Source organism: Marmota marmota, unplaced genomic scaffold (genome assembly GCF_001458135.2).
Source record: "Marmota marmota marmota unplaced genomic scaffold, marMar, whole genome shotgun sequence".
NCBI lineage: Eukaryota > Metazoa > Chordata > Mammalia > Rodentia > Sciuridae > Marmota > Marmota marmota.
This window is the reverse complement of record NW_025999992.1, coordinates 3032674-3060335: the sequence shown is the minus strand read 5'-3', so window position 1 is coordinate 3060335 and position 27662 is coordinate 3032674. Positions and strand designations below refer to the sequence as shown.

The 27662-nt window shown below is 38.8% G+C and overlaps 1 protein-coding gene across 2 annotated transcripts in view; it reads left to right on the top strand.

Moving 5' to 3' along the window:
• The first annotated feature begins 377 nt into the window (after positions 1-377).
• Positions 378-27662, top strand: part of Afg3l2 (AFG3 like matrix AAA peptidase subunit 2) — a 38751-nt gene continuing 11466 nt past the window's right edge. Inside the window, exons 1-11 of one of the 2 annotated variants that reach the window (XM_015506032.2) lie at positions 378-503; positions 877-954; positions 3169-3275; positions 3386-3538; positions 14329-14403; positions 16745-16869; positions 18983-19256; positions 21182-21319; positions 24138-24291; positions 25952-26059; positions 26153-26278. In XM_015506032.2, coding sequence (XP_015361518.1) covers positions 395-503; positions 877-954; positions 3169-3275; positions 3386-3538; positions 14329-14403; positions 16745-16869; positions 18983-19256; positions 21182-21319; positions 24138-24291; positions 25952-26059; positions 26153-26278 — 1447 coding nt within the window. In that variant the 5' untranslated portion in view covers positions 378-394. Of the gene's footprint in view, positions 504-876; positions 955-3166; positions 3276-3385; positions 3539-14328; positions 14404-16744; positions 16870-18982; positions 19257-21181; positions 21320-24137; positions 24292-25951; positions 26060-26152; positions 26279-27662 lie in introns of those variants that run through there. The other variant, XM_048806761.1, reaches the window with a different exon arrangement.

The window sequence follows — 27662 nt, the reverse complement described above, 5'->3', positions numbered from 1 at the left end:
GTGATGGAAAACTAACACCAGTATTATGGATTCTGACAATGAGTCAGCATGAAACAGCAGATTTTCTGAGTCATAGTTTTATCTTTTGAATGCTACAAGTTAGGTGAACATTGCCAAAGTGAATGTGTTTTCAGATAATTATAATTGGGCTAGAGTTCTAAATTATGTCTGACTTTGAAGTATTCTTATCTTCTGGATAATAATGTGTTGTCTCCTGGTTCTGTTGCTGAAATAGAGTAAGAAGTACCAGACAATCCTGGTCCTTCCTGAAAGGAGTCACTATGCTACATATTGCCACCCATGGAAGGGAAACTTTCATCTACTTTGTGATATTAGGAAATAATATTCTTTCACATCTTTTATCTTGATGTAACCCTCGTGCTTTTATTTTGTCATGTTGCAGCTTTATCGATGTGCTACAGCTCAAGCAACAACCAGCAGAAATTCTCTTCTGATAGATGTAATTGCTGCTTATCAACGATTCTGTTCTCGACCTCCCAAAGGTAAAGCCTCTTAGGTATTCCTGTAATGTTCTGCATTTGTTAAAGATGTGTCCTGAGCATGTAGTGACTCATTTCTGTCTTCTGTACCTACTCCTTGACCTCTGACTCAGGTCTTATCATAGTCCTGAAAATGTGGCACCTTCGAATGTAGTGCTTTCATATGAAGAAATAGGCATGTAAGGAAGCTTTTTTTCTTTAACATCTGTGGGTTGTTAAACTACATATTTAGACTTTAATGTACTTGTACACAAGAAATGTAATACCTTTAGCTTATCCTTTTTAATGATATGTGAACTGTTTTAAAAACAAATGAACATACACAGACCTGATGAATTTTAGTTTGAGCACGTGTATATTTTTCCTTTTCTTATAGGATTTGAAAAATATTTTCCTAATGGAAAAAATGGGAAAAAAACTAGTGAACCTCAAGAAGTTACGGGAGAAAAAAAAGGTACCTTTTAAAAGATTATGTGTGAGTTTGGGGTTGGGGCTGAGCTCAGTGACAGAGTGCTTACCTGGCATGTGTAAGGCAATGGGTTCTATCCGCACCACATAAAAATAAACAAATAAAGGCATTCTGTTCATTTACAACTACAAAAAATTATGTGTGAGTTTTGTTTTTCGTAATAACTGGTGGAGGTTGTTCCACTGAACAAAGAAAGAGTTAATCACTTGTGGAACTATAGGTTATGAGTACATAGAGAATTTTCAGGCCCTACATTTCATTTCACCTTAATTATCTGTTTATACTTTCCTGTCATTTTTCAAATTGAAGTAATTTAAGGTCCCTTAGGAGATACTGACTGATCAAATTAAGACTCTTTGGTAGATACAGATAGCTGACATAAAATTTAAACCATTGAGAAAAGCCTTAGAAAGCTAATACATGCAAGATATTGGACACATATTGTGGTACAGTGCAGTATTTTAAAAATTGATCCTGAGCTTTAATTGAACCTATCTTATCTTGGGGAGTCAGAGAGGGTTTTTTAGGGCTGGTTGATAAGCGGGACAGTACGGGCTCAGAGCCTCCTGCTCCCATTTCACATGTACAGTATTACAATGCCTGGCATGTGCTGGCTTTCAACTGGCTTCCTTTCTTTTTAGGGAAATGTAAAGAAAAATGTGTCAGCTCTTATGGGTTCTGTTGGTAGTGCTGGGGATTGAGCAGGGCCCCACAAAGGCTGAGTAAATCATTCAGCTGCATCCCCAGCCCAGCCCAGCCCTTGTTTTTAAATGAACTTGCCATCTAGTTGAGAGACAGATATATACTCAAAGAATACGAAGGAGTGAAAGGAAGGCCAGGGAATACAGGGAGTGAGGTGTGCTAGTGTGGGTGATGGTGGCCAGGAGGCTGTGGGAGGGAGTATTGGTGTCATGGGCAGCTGCTACAGGGTTTTCCAAGGGTATGGCCAGTATTCTGGGTCTTGGTTTGGGAGTAAATGAATGATAGTAGGTATACTTTAAATACAACCTGTTGGGTACCTGTTGCCTAGATGTTACCTTGTCGCAGAGTAGTTTGGAATAGTCACCCAGCTGAGCAATGTGATGACTCTGTTTCCCAGTCCTATGCCTTGTTACAGGTGGGCCTGAGATCATACACCTCACACCTCTCTCTGCATGAAGCACAGGTGGTGAAACCACAGCTTCAGGTGGCCACTGAGGATGGCAGCACCTGTGGTCTCCCCTCCTGCTGACTGGAAGGGTTTGATAGTAGTTGAAGATATTAGTATGGTATTTGTAGGTCATCAACAAAATGAAGAGGAGCCCCCCCCCCCCAAAAAAAAAGGGTGTTACTGACTATTAGTTTGTTGTTAGGGGTGTCGTCATAAAAGATCACAGCCTTTGGCTTTGGCAACAGAAATGGATTGTCTCATTCTGCATGCTAGAAATCCAAAGTCAAGACATCGGCAAGTTGGTATCTTCTTCTGAGAGCTATGAGGAAGAATCATTGTATGCTCGTAGAGGGCTATCTGCTTTCTGTGTCTTCACTTCGTCATCTCGGCATGAGTGTCTGTGTGCAGATTTCCCCTGCTTATGATGATGCTAATGGATTAGGGCTCATCCTGATCCCTTCATTTTGACTTGATTACCTCTATAAAATCCCTGTTTTCAAATCAGGTCACGTTCTGAGGTACAAAGGGTCAGGACTCATTGTATAAACTGAGGGATGAGGTGGACACAGTTTATCCCATAACAGTGACAAATATCAGATTCTTGCACATGAATTACGTGTGGATGAGAGTGGTTTATTTTGTGGTGCTGAGCTATGCCCAGCCCAGGTGAGAATTACTAATGTCAGGCCTTCCCATAGAAGAAACTTGACAGTGTTTCCTTTGTGGAACTGGGGAAGGGGAGCAATTACTTTTTAGCTTTGAAGGAGTACTCAGGAATTCACTTTCCTGAGTATAAATCCCACCTGTCACTCAGTGTCACTTGACAAGGCAACAAGCTAGTCAGTAAGTCAGATTAGCTCCATCTTCTTCTGTAGAATGGGTATAATAGTTGCATAGTTCTTGGATTATTGGGAGTTGTGCACGTTTCTCGAAATACTATAAATAAAGTGTTGATCATTTGACACAGTGTATTTTGTTGTAGGTCCTTTATTACACGCATACAAAGAAACCTTATTGACAGGTAGGGTGCCCTGTTTTGTTTATGACAGAATCAAAAACAGCTGCTACCCCACGCTCATCTGGAGGAGGAGGTGCTGGTGGAGGAAAACGCCGCGGCAAGAAAGATGATTCTCACTGGTGGTCCAGGTTCCAGAAGGTTTGGTTCTAAACTATGTGCAATTTTGAGGTTTTGATGTGGCCCCAGAGTGGGTTGGGAAGGGCTTTGTCTTGCATGGCATAGATCATATTGTGGAATTTCATTCTTAGGGTGACTTTCCCTGGGACGACAAGGATTTCAGGATGTACTTTCTCTGGACTGCTCTGTTTTGGGGTGGAGTCATGTTTTACTTCCTGTTCAAGAGCTCTGGGAGAGAAATCACATGGAAGGACTTCGTCAATAACTATCTTTCTAAAGGAGTAGTAAGTATTTATGAATTGGTGGCCACCATGTTTCAAGAGGTGCAGTTCAGGAGAGAGCAAACAGTGATAAGTAGCAAGTTGGCTAGACCTGTCCGTCACAGAGTTCCTTTGTTCATGTTCATGTTGGTTTCTCTAATGACAAAAAGTGTGGCAGTCAGAAAACATGTTCATTATGATCCGCAATCCCCAAACTTACCACAGCATCCTTTTGATGCACTTCATATTAAAAACTGGTGTGTTTGGAGGCACTGCTTCTATCCGTGGTCCTGGCAGTCTCCCATCTGTTTCTGTCACTACTCACCTGCCTCTTCCTGCATGATGATGTGTGGCAGCCTCTCTCAGCTCTTTTATGTCTCCACTGCTTCTAATTAATCTCCAATGACTTGAAGCCAGTCAGAGCTATAAAGTAACAGAGAGGCTCCATGTGTGGGCTGGGTGGAGCATGTGAACTTTGGAGTCGCTAGTCTGCTGGGAATCCTGTGTATATGCCAAGTCTTTGACCAGGTAAGACCATGTCTCAGCACATTCACAATACCTCCACTTATAAGGCATATGTTATTTTATGTATTATTAAGAAAAATTTAATAAGCTGCCAACAAAACTACATCATGCCATTGATTGTGAAATGGATCCCAACTTCTAAGAGGTTAAAAAATATGGAAAGTGTGCATCTTAACATTGATGAATGTCATGCTAATGGAGAACCAGGACTAGGCCTGCTGGGTAACCTGAGAGAAATTAGCCTTGCAGTGCTGGAGTTTTTATCAGTGAAATAGTAAAATAAACATGGTAATGCTTACTGGGGAAATGTGAAAAATAACTTAATTTCTAAAGGTTGTACAAGAGAGTGAGGATAGAACTGGTTAACAAACCCAGATATACACTATTATCAAGAGATCATTGTTCTGAACGAAACTTTTATCTGAGGCCAAGATACCTAGGTAAAAGATGAAAGTTCCAGTCGAGTCCAACAAAGGATGTAACTTACGTATAAAAGACGAAATACAGATGAAGGGGGCAAAACAGAAAAAGGAAAGCATTAGGCCAAACTTAGCTTCTTTTAATGCAAATTGAAAATAAGAAACCAGTTGTGTATAATTATTAATGAAAAAATAATACCCAACACTGACAGGGTACATGAAATAGGCAGTCATACAGAGAATTGGACATTCTGTATAAAGTCTTAAAAATCCTTACATCCTCTGAACCACTTCAGTGGTTTAAACAAAGTGGTTTAATCATAAGATGGATTCATGGGGCTGGGGATGTGGCTCAAGCGGTAGCGCACTCGCCTGACATGCGTGCGGCCCGGGTTCGATCCTCAGCACCACATACAAACAAAGATGTTGTGTCTGCCGAAAACTAAAAAATAAATATTTAAAAAAAAAAAAAAAAGATGGATTCACAGGGTTATTCATTCCAGTGTTTAGTTAAAGAAAACTATAAGGGGCTGGGGCTCGGGCTCGGGCTCGGGCTCAGCAGTAGTATACTTGCCTGGCATGTGTGAGGCACTGGGTTCAATTCTCAGCACCACATATAAATACATAAATAAAGGTCTATCAACAACTAAAAAAAAAGTATTTTAAAAGAAAACAATAAAGAGGAAACAGGTAAATCTTCAATAAGAGGGAAATAGTCAAGTAATAGTGCTGAGAAAGCCTGTTTCCTTTTCCTATCTTGTTCAGAAATCACAGAAGAATTGAATAGTGATGATTATAAATGCTGATTTGCTCTTGATCTTGAAGCTACCAACATTTACCTATGTGACAAATGTCTAGTCCTTGTAGATACCTTGTTTTTACTACATTGAAGAAGTATTTTAGGTCACTTTTAGAGTTGTTAGGAATGGGTATAGAATTTTTTTCCCTTGTTTTGACCATCTAAGTATTTTTTTTTTCTTATTTGATATATTAACTTGGTAGAGTAACAATTTGTTAATAATAAATCATGATTTTATTTATCTTTTTCATGCTTTTTATCTTTGTTTTTCTCAGTTCTTGTTTTTAATTCTGGTAAAGTACATAAATCCTAATTTTACCATCTTTTTTTTTTTACATTTTTAAGTGTACGGATATTAAATACATCCATAAAGTACAGCCATGACCAACATGGACCTCCAAAACTTCATTTTTGTAAACTGATTCCCATTGAACAGGAATACCACTCTCCCCCTTCTCATGGCCCCTGGCAACCACCAACCTACCTTTGTCTCTAGAATTCTGACTACTTGAAATACCTCATATAGATGGAATCATGAGGTATTTGTCTTTCTGTGTTTGGCTTATTTCTCTTAGTATAATGTCCTCAAGGTTCACGTTTGTCAGAATTTCCTTCCCTGTTAAGGCTGCACAATGTTCAATTATGTGTATGTGCCACATTTTGCTTTTCCATTTATGCATTGATGGGCACTGGGTTGCTTCCAAGTTTTAGCTGTTGTGAATGATGCTATGAACATAGGTATCCCAATATCTCTTTGAGACCCAACTTTCAATTATTTAAGATACATGCAAAGGAGTGGAATTGCTGGATCAGGTGGTAATTCTGTTTAATTTTTTGAAGAACCACTCCACTGTTTCCATAGTGGCTGTGCAATTTAACATTTCTCTTGACGGTACACAAGCTTTCCCATTTCTTCACATCCTCACCAGTGTTTGTTATTTGTTTTCCAGTAGTAGCTGTCCTAGTGGGTGTGAGGTAGTCTCTCACTGAAGTTCTAATTTGCGATACCCTAATGATTGATATTGAGCATCTTTTCATGTGCTTATGGCCATTCATGTATCTTTTTTTGTATGTCCATTCAAGTCCTTTACTCATTTTGAATCAGGTTATTTGCTGTTGAGTTTTAAGAGTTCCAGTGCATTCTGCATATTAATATCTTGTTAGATATAAAATTTGCAAAAATTTCTTCCCCTTCTGTGGGCTGCCTTTTTACTCTGTTGATATTGTCTTTTTTTTTTTTTTTTAAGAGAGAGAGAATTTTTTAATATTTATTTTTTAGTTTTTTTGGCAGACACAACATCTTTGTATGTGGTACTGAGGATCGAACCCAGGCCGCACGCATGCCAGGCAAGTGCGCTACCACTTGAGCCACATCCCCAGCCCCTTGATATTGTCTTTTGATGCACACACAAAAATAGGGCCTTGAGCATTCTAGGTAAGCACTCTACCACTCAGCCACATCCCCAGTCCTTTTCATTTTTCATTTTGATATGGTCTCACGAAGTTGCTAAGGCTGATTTCAAACTTGCAGTTCTCCTGCTTCAGCCTCCTAAGTCTTTGAGTTTACATGTGTGTATTGCCTCACCGAGCAAGGCACAAAATTTTAAAATTTTCATGAAATCTAATTTTTCTATTCTTCTTTAGTTTCCGGTACCTTTGGTGTCATATCCCAGAAGTCATGCCAAATCCAGTCTTATGAAGCTTCTGCCCTTCATTTTCTTCTAGCAGTTACATGGTTTTGGGTCTTCAAGTTAGGCCTTTTTTCCATTTTAAGTTGATTTTCATCTGTAACTTTATTCTTTTGCGTGTGCATATTCACGTTTCTTAGCACCATTTGTTGAGAAAGATGGTCCTTTTCCCATTGAATGGTTTGACACGCCTTTGAAAATCATTTGTATATGAGAGAGTTTATTTCTGGGCTCTTGCATATTTTAACCTCTTGAATCAAATCCAGGGCCAGCACCCTAGGCAAATGTTCCACTATTGAGCTATTTCTTGTCTTTTTCATTCTATTCCATTGTCAGTTTTTAATGCTAGTACCTTACTGTTTTGAGTGCTGTAACTTTACAAGAGTGCACCACAGCACTCAGCTGTTATTCTTTTTCAAGATTAGTTTGGCTCTTCTTTGAAATACCATATAAATTTTAGGGTGGGTCTTTCCATTGCTGGGGGAAAAGAAAATCAGGGGACTTTCATCAGTATTGCTTTAACTCTGAATTGCTTTTAGTATTAACATTGTAACTGCATTAAGTCTTTTAATTTGTGAATGTAGATGTGTTTGTATCTTTAATTTCTTTCTAAATGTTTTTATCATTTCATTGTACAAGTCTTTCTTCTGCTTAAGTTAATTCCTAAGTATTTTATTCTTTTTGGTGGTGTTGTAAGTGGAATTGTTTTCTTAATTTCCTTTTCAGATTATCCATTGTTAGTGTATATGTGATTATCCATGTTAGTGTATAGATATGCTTTTTATTTTTGCATGTTGACTTTGTATCCTGCTATTTTGCTGAGTTCATTTATTAATTCCAGATTTTCTGTGTGTGCTGTCGTTGGGATTTTCTGTATGTGTAATCATGTCATCTGCTAACAGATAATCTGGCACCTTCCTTTCTAATTTGGTTGCCTTTTGTTTCTTTTTCTTACCTAGCTCTGACTAGAACTTCCAGTAGTGTTAAATAGACATGGTGAAAGTGGACATTTTGCCTGGTTCCTGATTTTAGAAGAAAAGCTTCCAGTCTTTCACCACACTGTGTGTTTTGATGTATAGCTTTTATTGTGTTGATGTAACCTCTTTCTAGTTTGTTGAGATTTTTATTATAAGCGGATGTTAAATTTGGTCAAATGCTTTCTCAGGCATTATTTGAGATGACCATGTGGTTTTTCCCCATTACTCTGTCAATGTGGTGTATGATGCTGATTGATTTTTGTACATTGAACCATCCTTACCTTCTAGAAATATATCCCACTTAGACATGAAGTATGTTATATTCCTTTTAATGTGCTGAATTTGGTTTGCTGATTTTTTTGATAGAGATTTTTGCACGTATGTTCATAATGTATATTGATTTATAGTTTTCTTTTTTGGTAGTGTCTTTGGCTTTAGTATCAGAGGAACACTAACTTCATAGAATGAGTTAAAAAGTGTTGTCTCTTCAGTTTTAAGAATTACTGGAGGGGCTGGGGATGTGGCTCAAGTGGGAGCGCGCTCACCTAGCGTGCTTGAGGCACTGGGTTCAATTCTCAGCACCACATAAAATAAAATATTGTGTCCACCTAAAACTAAAAAATAAATATTAAAAAAAAAATACTGGAGTTAGTTTTTTTTAAAGTGTGGTAGATTTCACCAGTGAAGCCATGAGTTCCTGGGCTTTTCTTTATCAGAATTTTTATTACTGATTGAATATCCCTACTATTATAGGTCTGTTCAGATTTTTCTCTTTCTTCATAGTTTAGTTTTTGGAAGGTTTTGCATTTGCAGGAATATGTCAGTTTTATCCAGGTTATTCAATTTGTTGGCCTACAGTTGTTCATAGAACTTAAAAACTATTTTATTTCTGAAAATGAGTTATGTCCATACTTTCATTTCTGGTTTTAGTAATTTGAGTCCTCTCTTCTTTTTTTTGTTTGTTGGACTAGCTACTGTTTTGTTAGTGTTGCTAATTCCATCTCACCCCACTCCCCCAAAAAAACTACTTTTGGTTTGTTTTTCCTCTTTATTTTCCCACACTTTCATATTCTCTGGGCTTCAGTCTTTATCATCTTCCTTCTGCCAGCTTTGGGGTTAGCTTGTTTTTTTCTCTGGTTCCTTGAATTGTAAAGTTAAGTTATTGACTTGAGTTCTTTCTTGTATGTTTATTTTTTTGGTACTGTGGAATTAACCCAGGGGTAGTTAACCATGGAGCCACATCTTCAGCCCTTTTTATTTTGAGACAGTCCTATTAAGTTGCTTAGGGCCTTACTTAGTTGCTGAGGCTGGTTTTGAACTTGCAATCCTCCTGCCTCCACTTTCCAAGCCACTGGGATCACAGGTGTACACCACTGCTCCTGGCTCTTTTATTTTTAAATGTACATTTTTACAGTTATAAACTCCCACCTTATTCTGCTTTTGCTGTGTCCTGTAAGCTTTGGTATGTTATTCTTGTTTGCGTTCATCTATATATTTTCCTTATATCCTTGTGAAATTTCTTCTTAGATCCATTGATTATTTAGGAGTGTGTTGTTTACTTTCAACAAATTTGTGATTTTCTGGTTTTCCTCTGTTACTGATTTCTAGCTCTGTACTGTTATAGTGGAGATACTTTGTATGATACCTGTTTTCAAAATCCATGGAGACTTAATCAGCTTTTGATTTATGTATTTGAGTGTTCCATTTTTATGTTTATAACCATTATAATGTCTTACTATGTTAAACCTTTTAGTAATATACAATGAATTTTGTCTCTCGTAACCATTTTTTATTTAAGGCTTATTTTTCCATCTTTCACTTTCAATCTATTTATTTGGACCTAAAGTGAATCTGAACAGCATATTGGATCATATTATTAAAATCTGTTCTCAGTCTCTTGTATTGATTAGAGAATTTAATCTATTTGTATTTAAAGTGTTTACCAATATGCGGGGACTTCTGTCATTTATTGTTTGTTTCCTATATGTCTTAGTGTTGCCTCTCATTTTCTGCATTAGTATCTTTGGTGTTTAGTTTTGTTTTTTTGTTTGTTTGTTTGTTTGTTTTTGGTAGTGAAATGTTTAAATACTTTTTCTTTTTATTCTAAAGCTTTATATATGGTTATCATGGGGGGGGTACATTTTACATCCTAAAATTACAATTCTAATTTGAATTTATGCCTGCTTAAATTCTATAACATACAAAAAATTCTGCTTTCATACCCCATTTTTTTGGTCATTGGTGTCACAAGCTTATACTTGTACATCATATGCCCCAGAACATAATAATTCTTTTTCTTTTTTTTTTTTGGACCAGGGATTGAACTCAGGGGCACTTATCCACTGAGCCACATCCCAAGCCCTATTTTGTTTTTGGTTTTTGGTTTTGGTTTTGGTTTTTCTCAATAGGACCATTTATTTTGGGGGTAAATACCATTACATGCATTAGAGGGCTTGATAAAAACCCTCGGTACGGAAAGTCTAAGTCATGTTTAATCTTTGGAGGATTTATATCTTAAATATCTTCACTTAAGGCACATTATATAAATATACACTGAATTTACCTCAGACCCATGAATTTCAAGGTGAAGTGGTGTCATGGTAATAGAGATGAACATTTCACAGGCATATAGATTACCTATAGAATATTGCACCTTTGACTCATTAAAATAATGTCCCCTTAAATATTTCTGGAAGTCCCTAGGAAATGAATTCTTTGTTCTCAAGAAAAATTCTGCTCCCGTTGTGTGCAGTGTTTTCTCAGCCTATTGCTTCAGGTTTTCTGGCTACCTCTAGTGTTCTGCTGTGGTCCTTTGTCCCTGGAGGTCTCCAGTACTTGTGGAAAGCCCTGTTTTGTATTTTATTAGAGACAGGGTCTTCCCTGAGTTGCTTAACGCCTCACTTTTGCTGAGGTTGGCTTTGAACTTGCCATCCTCCTGCCTTAGCCTCCTGAGCCACTGGGATTACAGGCTTGTACCACCATGCTGGGCATAACCTAATAATTCTTTTAAATGCATCAGTCTTTTAAATTATGTAGAAAACAAAATATGGAGATACAAACCTAAGTTAGAGTAATATTAACTTTTACAATTTTTTTTGTGTATTCACCATTCTTGAGATCTTTCATTCTTCAAATGGCTTAGAGTTACTTTCTGTGATGTTTCTTCTTTCTTTTTGCAGGAATTGCTTGAACATTTCTTGCAGCACAGGTCTAGTAGTAAGGAACTCCCCTGGGCTTTTCTTTATCTGGAACTGGGTTAATTTCTCCCTTTTTTGAAGGACAGTTTTGTCAGGTATGTCATTCTTGGTTTACAGCTTCTTTAATTCTACCACTTTGATTATTGGCTCTGTGTCTGATGAGAAGTTTGCTCAGAATCATAGGTGATGAGTTGCTTCTCTTACTGCTTTTGAGATTCTCTTTGGCTTTGAAGTTTTTGAATAATGTATCTCAAATGTGGTCTCTCTGAGTTCATTTTATGTAGAATTCCTTGAACTTAGATGTTTTTATTCTTGTCTTTCATCAAATTTGGGGAGTTTTCAGCCATTATTTTTTTTAAATATTTATTTATTTATTAGTTGTAGTTGGACACAATACCTTTATTTTTATGCTGAAGATTGAACCCAGGACCACATGCTAAGCGAGCGCTCTACCGTGGAGCCACACCCCAGCCCAGTTTTCAGCCGTTATTAAAAAGAAACATTCTCTGTCCCTTTCCCTCTGTCTCTCGTCCTTCCGTGACTCCTACGTTGGATGAGTTGGTCTGCTTGATGCTGTTCTGCAGATCCCTTTACTCTGTTCACTTTTCTTCAATTATTTTTTTCTTTCTATTCCTCAAATTCAGTAATTTCAGTTGTCCTGTTGTTCACTGGTTCTTTCTTCTACCAACTCAAAGCTGCCTTTGATTTCCTCTAATGAAGTTTTCATTAGAGTTATTGTACTTTTCAGCTCCAAAATTCCTGTTTTTCTCTTTTTGGGGGGCGCAGGAGTGGGGGGGAATACCAGGATTGAACTCAAGGGCATGCAACCACTGGACCACATCCCCAGCCCTAATTTGTATTTTATTTAGAGACAGGGTCTCACTGAGTTGCTTAGCTCCTTGCGGTTGCTGAGGCCGACTTTGAATTCATGATCCTCCTGTCTGAGCCTCTGAGGTTATGGGCATCTGCCGCCATGTGCAGCGTAGGTTTTCTATCTCTTTATTGGTATTTGTTTTGCTCAAATATCTTGACTTTGTCCATTAGTTCTCTGAGCATTTTTTAATGGAGTCATTTTAAATTCTTGTCTAGTATATTTGCAATCAGGTCTTTCTCGGGGACAGTTCTGTTGGTTCACTTTTTATCTTTGAATGGGCAATGCTTATCTGTCTCTTTGTGTGCCTTGTGATTTTGTCATTGAAAACTAGACATTTGAACATTTGAATCTGCTAATGTAACTGAGTATCAGATTCTTCCTTTTCCCTCAGGGTTTACTGTGAGGTTTTTGTTTGTTTGTTTGTTTGTTTATTGTTGTTATTATCATGGGCTGTTTCAGTGCCCAGGATCAGATTTGCTGAGGTCTTTTCTGAACCTTAAGTCTTTCCCTTAACATACATGGTCTGATTTTCCCTGTATATGCAGTTGCTTTAAATGTCACAATCTTTAATATCTAACTCCAAAGTGGGGGAAAAGAGATAAATGAAGAAAATGGAAAAAAGGCATTGGCCTATTAGATTCCCTAGCATGCACTTCAGTCACAGGAGGGGACTACCACCTATTTGCTCCACTGTCATCAGAGGCAGCATTCAGAGCACAGATTCCTGGTCTGTGGAGGACAGGGTCCTTTAGCCTACCCTCATGCAAGCTTTATGGCAGCTGCTCCAGTGGCCTATCCTGGGCTGGGAGTGTGCTGCTACAGTGCTGACAGCTAAAGTTAACCGAAGTGAGCCACAGTTGACCAGCTAAGCCTCTAATAACTCCAAATTTCCAAAATAATTACAACAAATTTTACCTGTATAGGTGGGGAGGTAGATTCCTGGTGCTTCCTACTCCACCATCTTCCATCTACTCAGATTTTTTTCCCACCCATACTGTGATTGAACCCAGGGCCTTGTGCATGCTAGGCAAGCACTCTACCACTGAGCCATATCCCCAGCCCTTTTTTGTTTTATTTTGAGACAGGATCTTGCTAAATTGGTGAGGCTGGCCTCAAACTTGCAATCCTTCTGTCTCAACCTCATGAGTTGCTGGAATTACAGGTATGCATCACTGCTCTGGTTCTACTCAGATTCTTGAAACAAGTGTTGTTTTTTTTTCATGAAAGTGAGGATGTTATATGCATAATTCTCAGATGTCGTGGGGAGCCAACATTCTCAAAAGTAACTCTTGTCTAGGTGTGGAAGGGGCTGCAGTAGTCCTTCCAAGAGTACTAACCAGTGCTTGAGAGGAGTCCCAGTGGTGCCAGCTCTCCTGACCCACTGGCTTTTTGGAGTCAGTCTGCCACTTCCCAGGCAGCTTTGTAGGGGATAGGGTTCTTTTCCCCATTCCTTTCCAGACCAAGAACAGTTCCTCCTCTAGGTCAGCTTCTCTACTTTCTGTTTGTCATTTGTATTTTTCAGATTTACTGGTAGAGCACATAGTGAGAAGTAGGCATATCTCAAAGGACTTCAATCCTGAACTAGTCCTTGGGAAGAGGTATTTAAGAATGTTCTTAAGAATCTGATACATTTAGTGATTAAAGAAAGCAACTTTTTATACTCATGGAGTGGCCAAAATTAAAAGGCTTTATAATCAAGTGATGGTGAATATTTGGAGCAATAAGAATGTTTTGCTGGTACAAGTGAATTGGAGAGCCACTTGGCAATATTTTGTGATGTTGAAGGTATGGTCTACCCTGTTACCCAGCTGCACTTTGTCTGCCTATAGATATATATATTCCTGGGGACTTTTTGAAGGTATATGCAGGAAGCATTGTTTATAATGAAACAACAGGGAATGGGAAGGAACTTGGGGTGTACTCATCAAATGTAACATCCCACAGAATGAAACGTCAGTGTGGTTAAACTGAACAAATGTGATATTGGGAGAGAAAGGAAAGGAATAGAAGAGTGGATAGAAAGCAAGACCTTTTTTTTTTAAGTTTAAAAACAGGCCAAAGTGAGTGTGGATATCGTTCAGGGGTTATATAGACGTGTAGTACAAGTGCAAGGGCAGGTTGAGGGAGACCTTCCCATGCATGCTGTCCCCTCTGGGAGAGGGTATGCTGGGGAGCCTCCCCAGTATTGGAGGTGGGAATGTGGGGGGGCATCCTCCGATTCATGATTATTTTCTGTGTGTATGGAATTTCATCTTCATTTTAAGTGAGCTTAAAAGAAAATTTGAAGTATTTATTTAAATATATGTTTGAATGTTTAACTTTTTTAAATTTCCAGGTAGACAGACTGGAAGTGGTCAACAAGCGTTTTGTTCGAGTGACTTTTACGCCAGGAAAAACTCCAGTTGATGGGGTAAATAATTTTATTAATTGGTGTGAATTAGTCATAACTTTGCAGATTGAGAGCTGAGAGAAAACACCACTCACGTTGCAGCGGTGTGATGTACCCTGACAGGTGGGAATCTGTGGTGTGAGTTAGTGCTAGGGGCTGCACCTCTGACTCACTCCTGGTGATGCCCATACTACTGGGAGGTGCTCCACAGAGTCTGATGAGAGCCAAGCACTCAGCGTCTTGCCCCGTGGATAGTTGGTGCTGAGTTAGGGGCTGTTCAGGCAGGTGTGGTTAACCTGCTAGGTACATGTTTTAGGGTAAGAAACCACATGAATTTTTTATCTTTGTCAGGAAACAACTTACCAAGAGCTATTGTTATTTAAAACTTCTCATCTTTTATTTTTAGGTGTGTAGAGAGAACTTCCTTGCTCAGTAACACTGATTGCTGGGAAGAATATGGAATGACATGTTGATGTCTTCTGAGTTTTGTATCTTAATTTTTTTTTTTAATCCACTTAACCACTGAGCCACATTCCCAGCCCAATTTTGTATTTTATTAGATACAGGGTCTCACTGAGTTGCTTAGTGCCTCACCATTGCTGAGGCTGGCTTTGAACCTGCGATCCTCCTGCCTCAGTCTCCTGAGCTGCTAGGATTACAGGCATGCACCACACTATGCCCAGCTTAAATCACCACTTTTTTAAAAAAAAATGATTGCAGGTTAAAGGAGAGCAAAGTTTTTTTGTGTGTTATAAAATGAGACTAATACTTGTAAAGTGCCTGGAATATAAGCACTATTTTTATCTAGTCAAACTCCATAAATATGAGTCCTTACAAGTATTAGCATCTTGTGGTTGTGCAGAGAGGCAGTTTGACAATGCTTAGGACACTGCCTCTGGAGCCGGACTCCTAGGGTCAGATCCCAGCCTCTGCCTCTTATTCTGTACATAACCACGGGCAGGTTAAGTCACTGTCATGGCTTCTTTTTTTCTTTTTTTTTTTTTATTTTATACTGGACATTAAACTCATCGGTACTAGACCACTGAGCCACATCCCAGCCCTATTTTTTTATTTTATTTAGAGACAGGGTCTCACTGTGCCTCACTTTTGCTGAGGCTGGCTTTGAGCTTGTGATCCTTCTGCTCTAGCCTCCCAAGTTGCTGGGATTATAGGCATGTGCACCACGCTGCCCCTGGCTCATGGTTTCTTATCTGTAAGAATTAGAGCTTGGGCTAGGGTTGTAGCTCAGTGGTAGAGTGCTTGTCTAGCACATATGAGGCACTGGGTTCAATCCTCAGCACCACATAAATCAATAAATAAATAAAATAAAGGTATTGTGTCCATCTTCAATTAAAAATATTTTTTAAAAAAGAATTGAAGCTCATTTTCAACCAGTAGATACTAATACTATACAGAATACATTTAGACTCGTGTCCATGGGTTCTGTATCCATAGATTCAGTCAACTACAGATTAAAAATATTTGGAAAAAAATTGCATCTTCAATGAACATGTACAGATGTCTTTCCCTGTCATTTCCTAAACAGAGTATAATAACTTTGTAGCATTTACATTGTGTATTAGTATTTTAAATAATCTAAAGATGAATTAAATTACTTTAGGAGGAGGCATGTAGATTATATGCAAAAAATATGTCATTTTATAAAAGGGATTGAGCATCTGCAGATTTTGGTGTCTGTAGATACCAAGGAGTGGTTGTACTTGTGTACTGTTTAGTAAAGTAGCCATCCCCCCTAGTCCCCTAGGTGTCCTTTCCTATGGCACTCAAGACTTCCCGACTCTGGGGAACTGAAGGGTGCTGCTGGACAGCTTGGCACTTCTATTCCGATTGTACATGCTAGTGTTTTTCCTAATGATTCATATTTTGACTGTCACCCTGTTCCTTCTTCTTGGGATGGTTCTCGAGATTGAGTTGATATATTTAAAGGACTTAGAACAGTACCACGCACTCAGTAATTGCTCAGTGAGCTTTTAGCTATTATTGTCATACACATTTGTTTTCAGTTTGGGAACAAGATGCTAGGAAATAAAGAAGAGAAAAAGAATGAATATGTATCTAAAAATAGGGTTATCTTTTCAAATAGGACTTTTTATTCTGTTCTTTGAATTTATAATTTTAGAGCCCCGGGAAAATACTCCTAAAGAAATGCTTATTTGCTAAGGACTACCAAATGTTCTGAGTGATTTAATCACCAAGTCATTAAAACCAGGCTCTATTACTGCTATTTTTAAAATTTGTAAATCTTTACTGTTTCTGAAAACTTCAAAAAGTCAACTCTCCAAGTGAATCACATCATTTGTTCCACTTCATTCTTAGGGTATTTGTTTTTCTGTTTTTATAGCAATATGTGTGGTTTAATATTGGCAGTGTAGACACCTTTGAGCGGAATCTGGAAACCTTACAGCAGGAATTGGGCATAGAAGGGGAAAATCGGGTGCCTGTTGTCTACATTGCTGAAAGTGATGGGTAAGAAGTACTTTTTAAATCGTTTTGAAAACTGTTTGCTGTGATGGTTCATCATGTCCTATGTCACTAGGTAGCAAAGTTACACATTAGATTCTCAAACAGCCCTTTCTCAGTTTGGCCAGAGTTTAAAACAATCACTAGTAACTTAGTTTGTGTACATGAATGATTCGTTTCCTACACATTGACATTTGTCTTGATTAAGCAATGGTTTGATTATTAACATCCAATGTATTGTCGACATAGAGTTTCAGCATAAAGAGTCTTTCATATAAGAGTAGCATTTCTTTTTTTTTTTTTTAAGATTTATTTATTTATTTGTGGTACTGGAGATTGAACCCAGGGCTTTGTGCATGCGAGGCAAGCACTCTACCAACTGAGCCATATTCCCAGCCTCCATTTCTACCTATTTTAACAATCATTTTTACATTTATATTTCATAGAGTTTTCCAGGATTTTTAAGTGATTCTTCCTCTCTCATCAGAGCTACTTCTTCCCTTGGGGGTTATTTGTCTTTAATAACCCCACTTACAAGTCTTAATAGTCTTAATCTTAATTTCAGATTTTTGGAATATTTTGCATAGATTTTATCAGTTGGGCATCTCTAATCAGAACTCTAAAATGCTTCAAAATCCTTAAATTTTTAAGCATCATGTTGGTGCTCTGAAAGTTTTCAGATTAGGGATGCTCAGAATCTGTACAGACTTCTACTGTACCATTCTTAAAACTTTTCTTATCAGTGTAGCTTTTTTTTTTCTTTTTCTCCAGAAATAAACCAAAGATAAATTTTTCATGGTTTTCACTGCTTGCTTTAGCAGCATTGAAAATTTTGTAATAAAAAAATTAGAAAGCAAGGAAGGGGCTGGGACTGTGGCTCAGTGGTAAAGCAGTCACCTGGCATGTGTAAGGTACTAGGTTTGATCCTTAGCACCAGATAGAAATAAAATAAAGGTATGTGTTCACCTACAACTAAAAAAATACATATAAAAAAATTAGAAAGCAAATCCTGGTTTTTGTTTTGATTTTGACCTAAATCACATGCAAAATTTTAATCTAAATTGCTGAGTAAGTTCAACTAAATTGTATTAACCAATATAAACAATACCTGTACCCACGGTTAGTTTGAAATAAATATTATTAAGACAAAAAGAAAGCATAATGCATCCCCCAGGCTTTAAGTCATTCAAGCGTCTCTCTGGAAGGCAAGCACCATGTTGGAGGGGACCCTCGAGTCTGTTAAGCCTGCAAGGAATGGTCTGTGCAGCATTTGGTAGGAGGGAAGTGTAAACATGTATGCATTACTTTTGGAACTGATGTTTTTCAATTAAAATAGATCTGACCTTTGCAGGACATTTCTTTAAAATAGCTTGATGTATCCCCCAAAAAAGAACTGGAATTTCCACTCAGGTTAACACCAGGATAATGTTAAAATTCTTTTTTTTTTTTTTTTTTTAATAATTTTTTTTTTTTAAAGAGAGAAAATTTTTAATATTTATTTCTTAGTTTTCGGCAGACACATCTTTGTTTATATGTGGTGCTGAGGATCAAACCCGGGCCGCACGCATGCCAGGCGAACGCGTTACCACATCCCCAGCCCAGTGTTAAAATTCTTGAGTAATTCAAAAGAAATTTCTTTGAAACCCAGATATAATGATAGCAAATAATAGTACTTTGCTTAAATGGTGGTTATTGGGATAAATATTAATAAAATATTGATAGACGGTATACATGTTAAGAACAGATTTCTCTCTGGTATCATCTTTTGTGATTCCCCACCAGTGGTGATAACACCAAGATTCCCCATGTGCCTCAGATAAAATACTAGAATGTTTAGATATTAAAAAAATTAAAAATGGGGGCTGGGGATGTGGCTCAAGCGGTAGCGCGCTCGCCTGGCATGCGTGCGGCCCGGGTTCGATCCTCAGCACCACATACAAACAAAGATGTTGTGTCCGCTGAGAACTAAAAACTAAATATTAAAAAATTCTCTCTCTCTCTTCTTAAAAAAAAAAAGAAAAAAATTAAAAATGGTTGCAGTCACATTTGAAGCAGCTGTGGAAACGTGTGTACATTGCAGAACAGTTTTAGCAACATCCATGTCCTGTCCTCCCTCTAGCTCGTTTCTGCTGAGCATGTTGCCTACAGTGCTCATCATCGCTTTTCTCCTATACACCATAAGAAGAGGGCCTGCAGGCATTGGGCGAACTGGCCGGGGCATGGGTGGCCTCTTCAGTGTTGGGGAAACCACAGCCAAGGTCTTAAAGGACGAAATAGATGTGAAATTCAAAGATGTGGCTGGTTGTGAGGAAGCCAAGCTGGAGATCATGGAATTTGTAAATTTCTTGAAAAACCCGAAGCAGTATCAAGACCTAGGAGCAAAAATCCCAAAGGTAAAGTGAACCTTCAGAAGATTAACTCAGAAACCTTTTGAAGTATTTCTTTGTCTCTGAAGTTGTCATTTTATGAAGTTTGAATATTTTAAGTAGCTACTTGTCTTAGTTTCTAACTTGAGTGTTTTGTTCTGTTTTTCTATGTATGTATGTTTGTATGTGAGTGTGCTTTGTTGTTGGATGGATTTTGTTTGTCCCTGAAAGAATTTGTTTTTTCGCTTGACAGCCTTTCCCAATCTACTTCTCCCTCCAGTCTGATTTAGACACCACACCCTCAGCAACATAGTCCCCTAGAGCTTATCACACTCTGCTGTCCCCACATACCCCCCTTCCAAAGACACCTGTGGACCATCTGCCTCAAAGGTCCTGGCTCAGGGGATGATGAGGAGAGACAACACTAATGGTCACCTTCCCTGCTGCCAGCAGATACCTGTGGCCACTGTGCCAGGGACAGCTCCTGTACCTTAGGGCTGGTCCTGACCCAGGACTAGGCACAAAATAGAAACTCTGTATTTATTGAGTATATCAACTAGCTGCTCAGTAAATGAATTTATAAAAAACGTCTAATCGGTTTATAGGGCTGGGGATGTGGCTCAAGTGGTAGCACACTCGCCTAGCATGTGTGAGGCACTGGGTTCAATTCTCAGCACCACATAAAAATAAAATAAAGACATTGTGTCCACCTAAAACTAAAAAATAAATATTTTTTTTTAAAAATCTGGGCTGGGGTTTTGGCTCAGAGGAAGAGCACTCGCCTAACATGCATGAGGCACTGGGTTCCATCCTTAGCACCACATAAAAATAATGGTAATAAAAAAAGGTATTGTGTCCACCTACAACTAAAAAAATTAGTGGTTAAAAAAAATCTGTTTATAATCCTTTAGTAAAGTTTACTTTAAAGGAATTCTTTGTACTGTGAATTGTTTCCTTGATTTTCATTTCCTATTTATATGGATAAAAAAATCATGTCTCATGATTTTATGCTTTGCTGTCACCTAACACCCATTTGTATCATATCTAGGCATCTCTACAACTTAATAGTTTTTATATTGTTTAAATAAACCATTTTTTCTTGTTAACTTCATCATCAGTATTTTTATTTTTTTATTTTTCATCCTACTTCTGAGACTTTCTTTTTTCCCATCCTGGTACTGGGAATTGAATCCAGGGGTACTCTACCACATTCTCAGTCCTTATTTTGTTTCATTTATTTATATAAATACCTTTATTTTTTATTTTTATGTGGTGCTGAGGATCGAACTCAGTGCCTCACACATTGCTAGGCAAGCACTCCACCACCAAGCTACAGCCCCAGCCCCTTTTTAAATGTTTGTTTGTTTGTTTGTTTTGGTGCTGAGGATTGAACCCAGGGCCTTGTGCATGGGAGGCAAGCCCTGTTTTGTATTTCAATAGAGGGTCTCATTGAGTTGCTTAGCGCCTCACCATATTGTTGAGACTGGCTTTGAACTCGTGATCCCCCTGAGCTGCTGGAATTATGGGTGTGTGCCACCGCAAGAGAGGACACTATTTATAGCTAGTCACTTAATGGAAAATAAAATAAAAATGAATTCATACAGTTGGTTTAAAATACACATTTATCTCTGCTAAAAATGTTCTGACTTATACATGGAAGGTAGAAGTCAGTGGTTGAAATTAGTTATTGTCGGGATTCAAAAGCCAATTTTACTTGTGAACAATAAAAGAATTATGTGAATTGGGAGACATAGTTTGCATTTGTCTCCTTGAATTATTCAAATAAGTCTCAGTTGGTTCATTAGTAAATTCCTTGCTGACGTCACCTTTTTAAATATACTATTAGAAGGCCTAAAAATCTAAAAGGGAAGTATTTAAGATTTTAACATATATCAGTAAGACTTAAGAGACAGAGTTATACCTTGAATAATTTCTCTTTTTTGAATCTGAAGGGTGCCATTCTCACTGGTCCTCCAGGCACGGGGAAGACACTGCTAGCTAAGGCCACTGCTGGAGAAGCCAACGTCCCCTTCATCACTGTTAGTGGATCTGAGTTTTTAGAGATGTTTGTTGGTGTGGGTCCAGCAAGAGTAAGTCTTGTTCTTTTCCTCATCTTCCTTATCCCCGTTTATTCTCCCCACATGGTGACTTGGCGAAGATGCCCCTGCCCTCAGGGTCTCCAAAGGAACCTCCCACCGGTCACTGCCTTGAGTACTAAGGACAAGCTTGCAGCAAGGCCTGTGACTTCAGCTCACCTTCCCAGACCAACCAGAACACAGTTTGGGCCCTAAAATGATTCTCACTTACATGCTTCAAGAAGTGGCTTTGATTTGTGGATTATTATTATTTTATAATAGCTTTATTAAGACATAATTAACATGCTGTAAACTTCACTACCTTAAAGTCAAGTCTACAGCTAAATAGCTTAGGGTACATTCAAACTTATGCAATATCACCACAATTAATTACACAACACTCATCCCCTTGAAAAGCAGCCCTAGAACCCTAGGCCCTTTGTTACCCTCTCCTCTTACCCCTCCCAGCCCTAAGCAAACACTCATCTACTTCTGTTTGTAGGTTTTCCAGTTACAGATATTTTATATAAATAGAATTGAACAGTATGTGGTCTTTTTTTGTTTCGTTTTGTTTTTTTGAACTGGGGTCTCACTGTGTAGCCCAGGCCGGGCTCAGACTCTTTCTGCCTCAGCCTTAGTAGCTGGAGGATACACGTGTTCACCACCATACCCAGTAATATGTAAAGCTCTGTGTTTTACTTTGAGAGGAACTGCAGAATTTTCCAAAGTACCTGTGCCTTTCACATTCCCTTCAGCAGTGTGTGAAGGTTCTTGATTCCTTCACATCCTCATTATCACTTGCTGTTACCTGACTCTGATTGTAGCCACCCTAGTGAAGGTGATGTGGCATCTTGTTTTGCTTTTGATTTGCATTTCATCTATGACAAGAAATGTTGAACGTTTTCTGTTTTTGGGGTGGGGCATGAATCCAGGGCCTTATGCATGCTAGACAAGTGCTCTACCACTGAGCTATATCCCCAGCACTTTTGGTTTTATTTTGAGACAGAGTCTTGCTAAGTTGCCTAGGCCAACCTGGAATTTGCCATCCTCCTGCCTTAGCCTGGCAAGTCACTGGGATCACAGGCATGTGTCACGGTGCCTGGCTCAGTGTTGGGCATTTCTCATCTGCATATGAGCCATTTTCAGACATTCCTCAGAGAGATGTCTATTTAGATTCTTTGCCTGTATTTTAATTTGTCCTTTTCTTATTGACCCTGGATACTACCTTCTAATAAGATATGTGACTTGCCGATATTTTCCCTATTCTATGGGTTGTCTTTTCACTCTTTTTGATAGTGAAGCACAGAAGATTTTAATTTTGATTCTGTTCATCTCTCTCTTCTTTGTGGTTCTACCAAACTGAAGGCCATGAATGTTTACCTATTTTTTCTTCTAATAAGTTTACAATGATGGATCTTACATTAATGGATTCACACAAGTTTATAAGGCAGATAAGTCTTAGGAAGATAGGAGAACAAGGGGGTGTGGAATTTTATAATGAAGGGCCATGCGATCTGATGTGGATCAGGAGAAGTTGAAGGTAGGAGAGGACCTATGAGGAGTGGAAATGTGAGGCAGTGGGCTGGAGAACTGAGAAGTGAGTGAAGTGTTGGTTGGATACGACACATAGGATGTACATGGCTGGCTATTCCGAGAAGCAGAAGTGGCCAGAAAGTAGAGGCTGAGGCTGATTGTTCAGAGTGTATCTGGACAAAGCTAGCCTTGTCAGAGTGGACCAAAAGGTGCTGGAAGAGGTAGTCAGGGACCTGAGAGGAACCGCATAGATGTGGAAATCACTCAACAGAGAGTGCTTGGGAGAACATCAGACCTGCAGGAGTACCTTGGCAAGGGGAACGGGTATGCCTGCCACATGGTGTGAGTGTCACAACAAGAGTGTTTTTTTCAGCAGAATTATTTTGACAGTGGTAGTGGGGCATAAGGCAGACAGACCCCCAACTCTGACTAGGAAAGGAAGACATAGACCCCTGTACTTGAGAATTTTGCAGGTTCTGGTTAAGGTACGGAGGTAAAGGGATGAGCTTGAAGACAGAGGGCCTATTGATCACAAATATGGAGCTGGGAGCAAGGGAGGCAGTGAGGGTTTGAGTTCTCTCAGGGGATGTTTTCAGAGCCTTGTTGGAATGAAAGTCCAGAAACTCAGGCAGAAAGGATGAGAGGAAGCCTTTAGAAAGGGAAATGAGGCCCAGGGGGCTTGTCTCTTACAAGCACCAAGGACTAGTGGTGAGGCAGTGGGGTGGCTTCTCCTGTTCATGGCTTGAGGGGTCCTGCTCAGTGGGACAGTCTGGGTACAGGGGCAGACAGCAGCTGCTCTGTCATAGTGGCGCTGGGGGCAGGAGCGCTGTTGGTTGCTCTGCGCTAGTGCCTGGAACAGCCGTGGGCTTGGAACATCCTTGCCTTTACTTCCTATGTAAGCACGACCTAGACAGTCACTGCTGGAGGCATGAAGCAGGAGCCCTGAAGAAGCCTCAACTTTCCGAACATGAAGTTTACAGGTCTACTATGTTGTCTTTTAATAGGGCAAAATATCTAATGCTTTTTGTTGATATTATAAAAATAGCAGATATTGTTAGTATTTATTACATTTCAGTTATATATGGATTATGGAAATAGTATTTGCTCACCTTAAATCGGTTACTTTATTATTATTACTCGCCCTTCTTTGCTACTTGTAACTCTTAAATATGAATGTACACTGTGAAAATCAAAAAGGATGTCTTCATGGAATGAGAGACTTGAGTTTTTTTTTTTTTTTTTTTTTTTAAGATGAATGATATTCATTTGTCCTGTGGCTTTGTGCTTCTCCTTTGTCAAGGTCCGAGACTTATTTGCCCTTGCTCGAAAGAATGCCCCTTGCATTCTCTTCATTGATGAGATTGATGCAGTGGGAAGGAAAAGAGGGCGAGGCAATTTTGGAGGACAGAGTGAGCAGGAGAACACACTCAACCAGCTGCTGGTGGAGATGGATGGTGAGTGGTCAAGCCTTTGGTATTTTAAACTGCACTTTCTAATTATTTTATATATCTCTAATGTGAAAATTATTATTACAAAACCAAGTTCAAAAAAATCAAAATCAAACTTCTTTTTAAATGCTCTTTTACACCAAAACAAATAATAACAAACTATTATGACTGTGTATTTATCTCTTGTGCATTGAATAAGAGATAAATTATGAACATTATAATCTTATTATTAAAATCACCTATGATCCTGGAACATCAGGAAAACTCAGGGATAACCAAGTGTGAATTTGGTGACCAAGTAAAAAAAAAAAAAGATGAATAACCCCTGACCTGCCCACCATCACAGTGCGGCAGTACAGTGCACAATGTAGAGTGGCAGTTGTTTCCCCTTACGTCTTGGGCTGACTGGGAGCTATGGCTTCCTGCTGCTTCCCAGTGTTGCACGAGAAGATCAGACTACACAGCACTCGCCCAGGAAAGAGCCAGATCCAAAGTCTGAAGTAACAAAGCCTGTTGCTTTGACACCATTGTAAAGTTGAAAAATCACAAGTTGAGGACCATCACTGTGCTGCTTGACCAAGAGAGCAGTTTTTCCATGTTAGTCAGCTTGTCTTTCATTTAGGAAAGCCAATTTCCTGGGCATGCCATATTCCTCCTGCTGGGTTGTTTGTGCAGAAAGAGGAAGCACAGTGCCAGGTATCCAGCTGGCTTGGATGGGAACTAGACACAGCATCAGAATGAGAAGGTAGTGGACGGGGTATGAAGCTCAGTGGTAGAGCACTTGCCTGTTGTGTGCAAGGCATGGGTTTGATCCCCAGCACCATAAGGAAAAAGAGAAAAAAAAAAGGAAAGAAAGTAATACAGGTTCTGCTCTATTCTGTAGCAGTCAGTTCAAGTTTAGAATGATGAGATCAAATCAGCCCAATAACTCTTTCAATGCTAGTGTCCTAAGAGTTAATGTGTGGGCAGACATTGAACCTACTAGAACTGAGCATCTCAGTGGGAAGAAGAGGTGGGAGATTGAGCTGACATATTTGCCTTCAAATATACAGTTACTTATTCCTGTGGCCCAGGGCATCACAAAAGTTGACAATATTTCGTAAGTTTCTACTTGAGTAAATTAAAATCTTTGATAATTTGCCTTTAGAAAATATTTTGAATGTTTCTAAAAACAAAATGTGTTTGTGGTAATAGATGTGCCAGTTATCATGAGCTGATCTTCACATATTTTATTCATATATTGAAATGGCACACACCTGTAATCCCAGCAACTCAGGAGGCTGAGACAGAAAATGGCAAGTTTGAGAGTAGCCTCAGCAACTTAGCAAGACTGTCTTAAAAGATAAAATGGGCTGGAGATGTGGCTCAGTGGCAAGTTGCCCCTGGGTTCAATCCATAGTACCAAAATAAAATACACTACTATACCAAATAAATATGTACAACTGTATGTCAGTTAAAAATAAATGTTATTATTTTAAAAGAACTCTTAAGTTTAATACATGATTCTTGTTGTTAAGAACAACATGAATAGTAAGAACAATTCGGGTTTGTGACTCAACCATGTTGGATGTAGCTGGGGCCTTGGGTGCTCATCCTTCTCCACAGATGCACTTGTTCTCTGCCCCATGCTGTTTAATCAATTGCATTTTCACTATCATCTTTTCAGGTTTTAACACAACAACAAACGTAGTCATTTTGGCAGGCACCAACCGACCAGATATCCTGGATCCAGCGCTGATGCGGCCAGGGCGCTTTGACAGGCAGATCTTCATTGGTGAGATGATGTCCACTGGGTTGGTGCCACCATCTGTGGGTTTAGATGTGACTGTCTCACTGTGACTTTTTTCCTTAAAAATAATGTCCAAAGGTCCACCAGACATAAAAGGAAGAGCCTCTATTTTTAAAGTTCATCTCCGACCACTGAAACTGGATAGCACCCTAGAGAAGGAAAAGCTGGCCAGAAAACTGGCCTCTTTAACTCCAGGGTTTTCAGGTGAGTAGAAATAGTCACTGTCCTCTTTCTAGTGCTTTTAAGTCACTGACATGTACCAGTTCATTTGGATGCTCTCACCTTAGGACTTCGTAAGTAATTTTTACCTTTAAATTATGGGAAATTTTGACATAGAATTAGAGGAGATAGTGTAGTGAGCCTATTAGCACCCATCAGTAGCTTCAGATAAGGTCACTGGTTCATGTCTAGTACCTTACCCACTTCCCTCTGATGGCAGATTTTTTTTATGGACAAATATTGAAGGAATTATTCCCAAGTGCTTTTTTTTTGCTTTTTTTTTTTTTAATTCTACTGAGATAAAATTAACATGCCATAATATTCATCAGTTAAAGTATATAATTCAGTGGTGTATTAGCTTCGTTGCTTCTGTGACCAGAAGACTTGACAAAAACAATTTGAGGAGTTTATCTGGGGGCTCACAGTTTCAGAGGTCTCAGTCCAGTCAGCCAATTCAGTTGCTCTGGGCCTAGGGTAAGGCATAAATCATGGCATAAACATGGCTGAGGAAAGCAGCTGGGGACATGGCTCCAGGAAGCAGAGAGAGAGCTCTACTCAACAAGGACAAAATATAATCCCTAAAGGCATACCCCCAGGGACTACCTCCTCTAGCCACACCCCTCCTTCAGTCTCTGTAGATTTCTTATTCTGGACATTTTGTGTGACTAGAGTTACATGACATGTTGCCTAGTTTGTGTTTACTTGGCACACTGTTTTCACGGTTCACCCATGCTTATAGCAGATATCAGAACTGCATTCCTTTTTATGACCAAATAGAATTTCATTGTGTGGATATTCCGCATCTTGCTTGTTCATTCATCTACAGATGTTTGTGTGGGTTTATATTTTCATTTCTCTTGGTTATGTACTTAGGATTGGGAAGTCTGCTTAACTTTTTGAGGAACTACTGGACTGTTTTCCAAAGTAGCTGCACCATGTTATATTTTCACCAGCTGGTTTCTCCACTTCCTCATCAGCACTTATCCACATTTGATTATAATCATCCTAGTATGTGTGCAGTGGTATCTCATTTAGGTTTTGATTTGCATTTGCCAGGTGACTAATGATATTGAGTATCTTTTCATGTGCTTATTCTAAGAAATCTTTAGTGTAAGATAAGATTCTTTTTTTTTCTCATTCTCTTTCTCCCTCCTTCCAAACTCAAAATGAAAAGTAACGTATGAGAATTATGAGAATATAACTGTATGGTCGGAAGATAGTCATCTTGAATATCCCAGGAATCCTAATTACTTATTCCTTGTCTTTAGAATTAAATTTGTAATGTCTTAATATTTATTTATTGAGCACATATATTGTGCTGTAGCTCCTTCGTGTTTATATATATATATATATATATATATATATATAT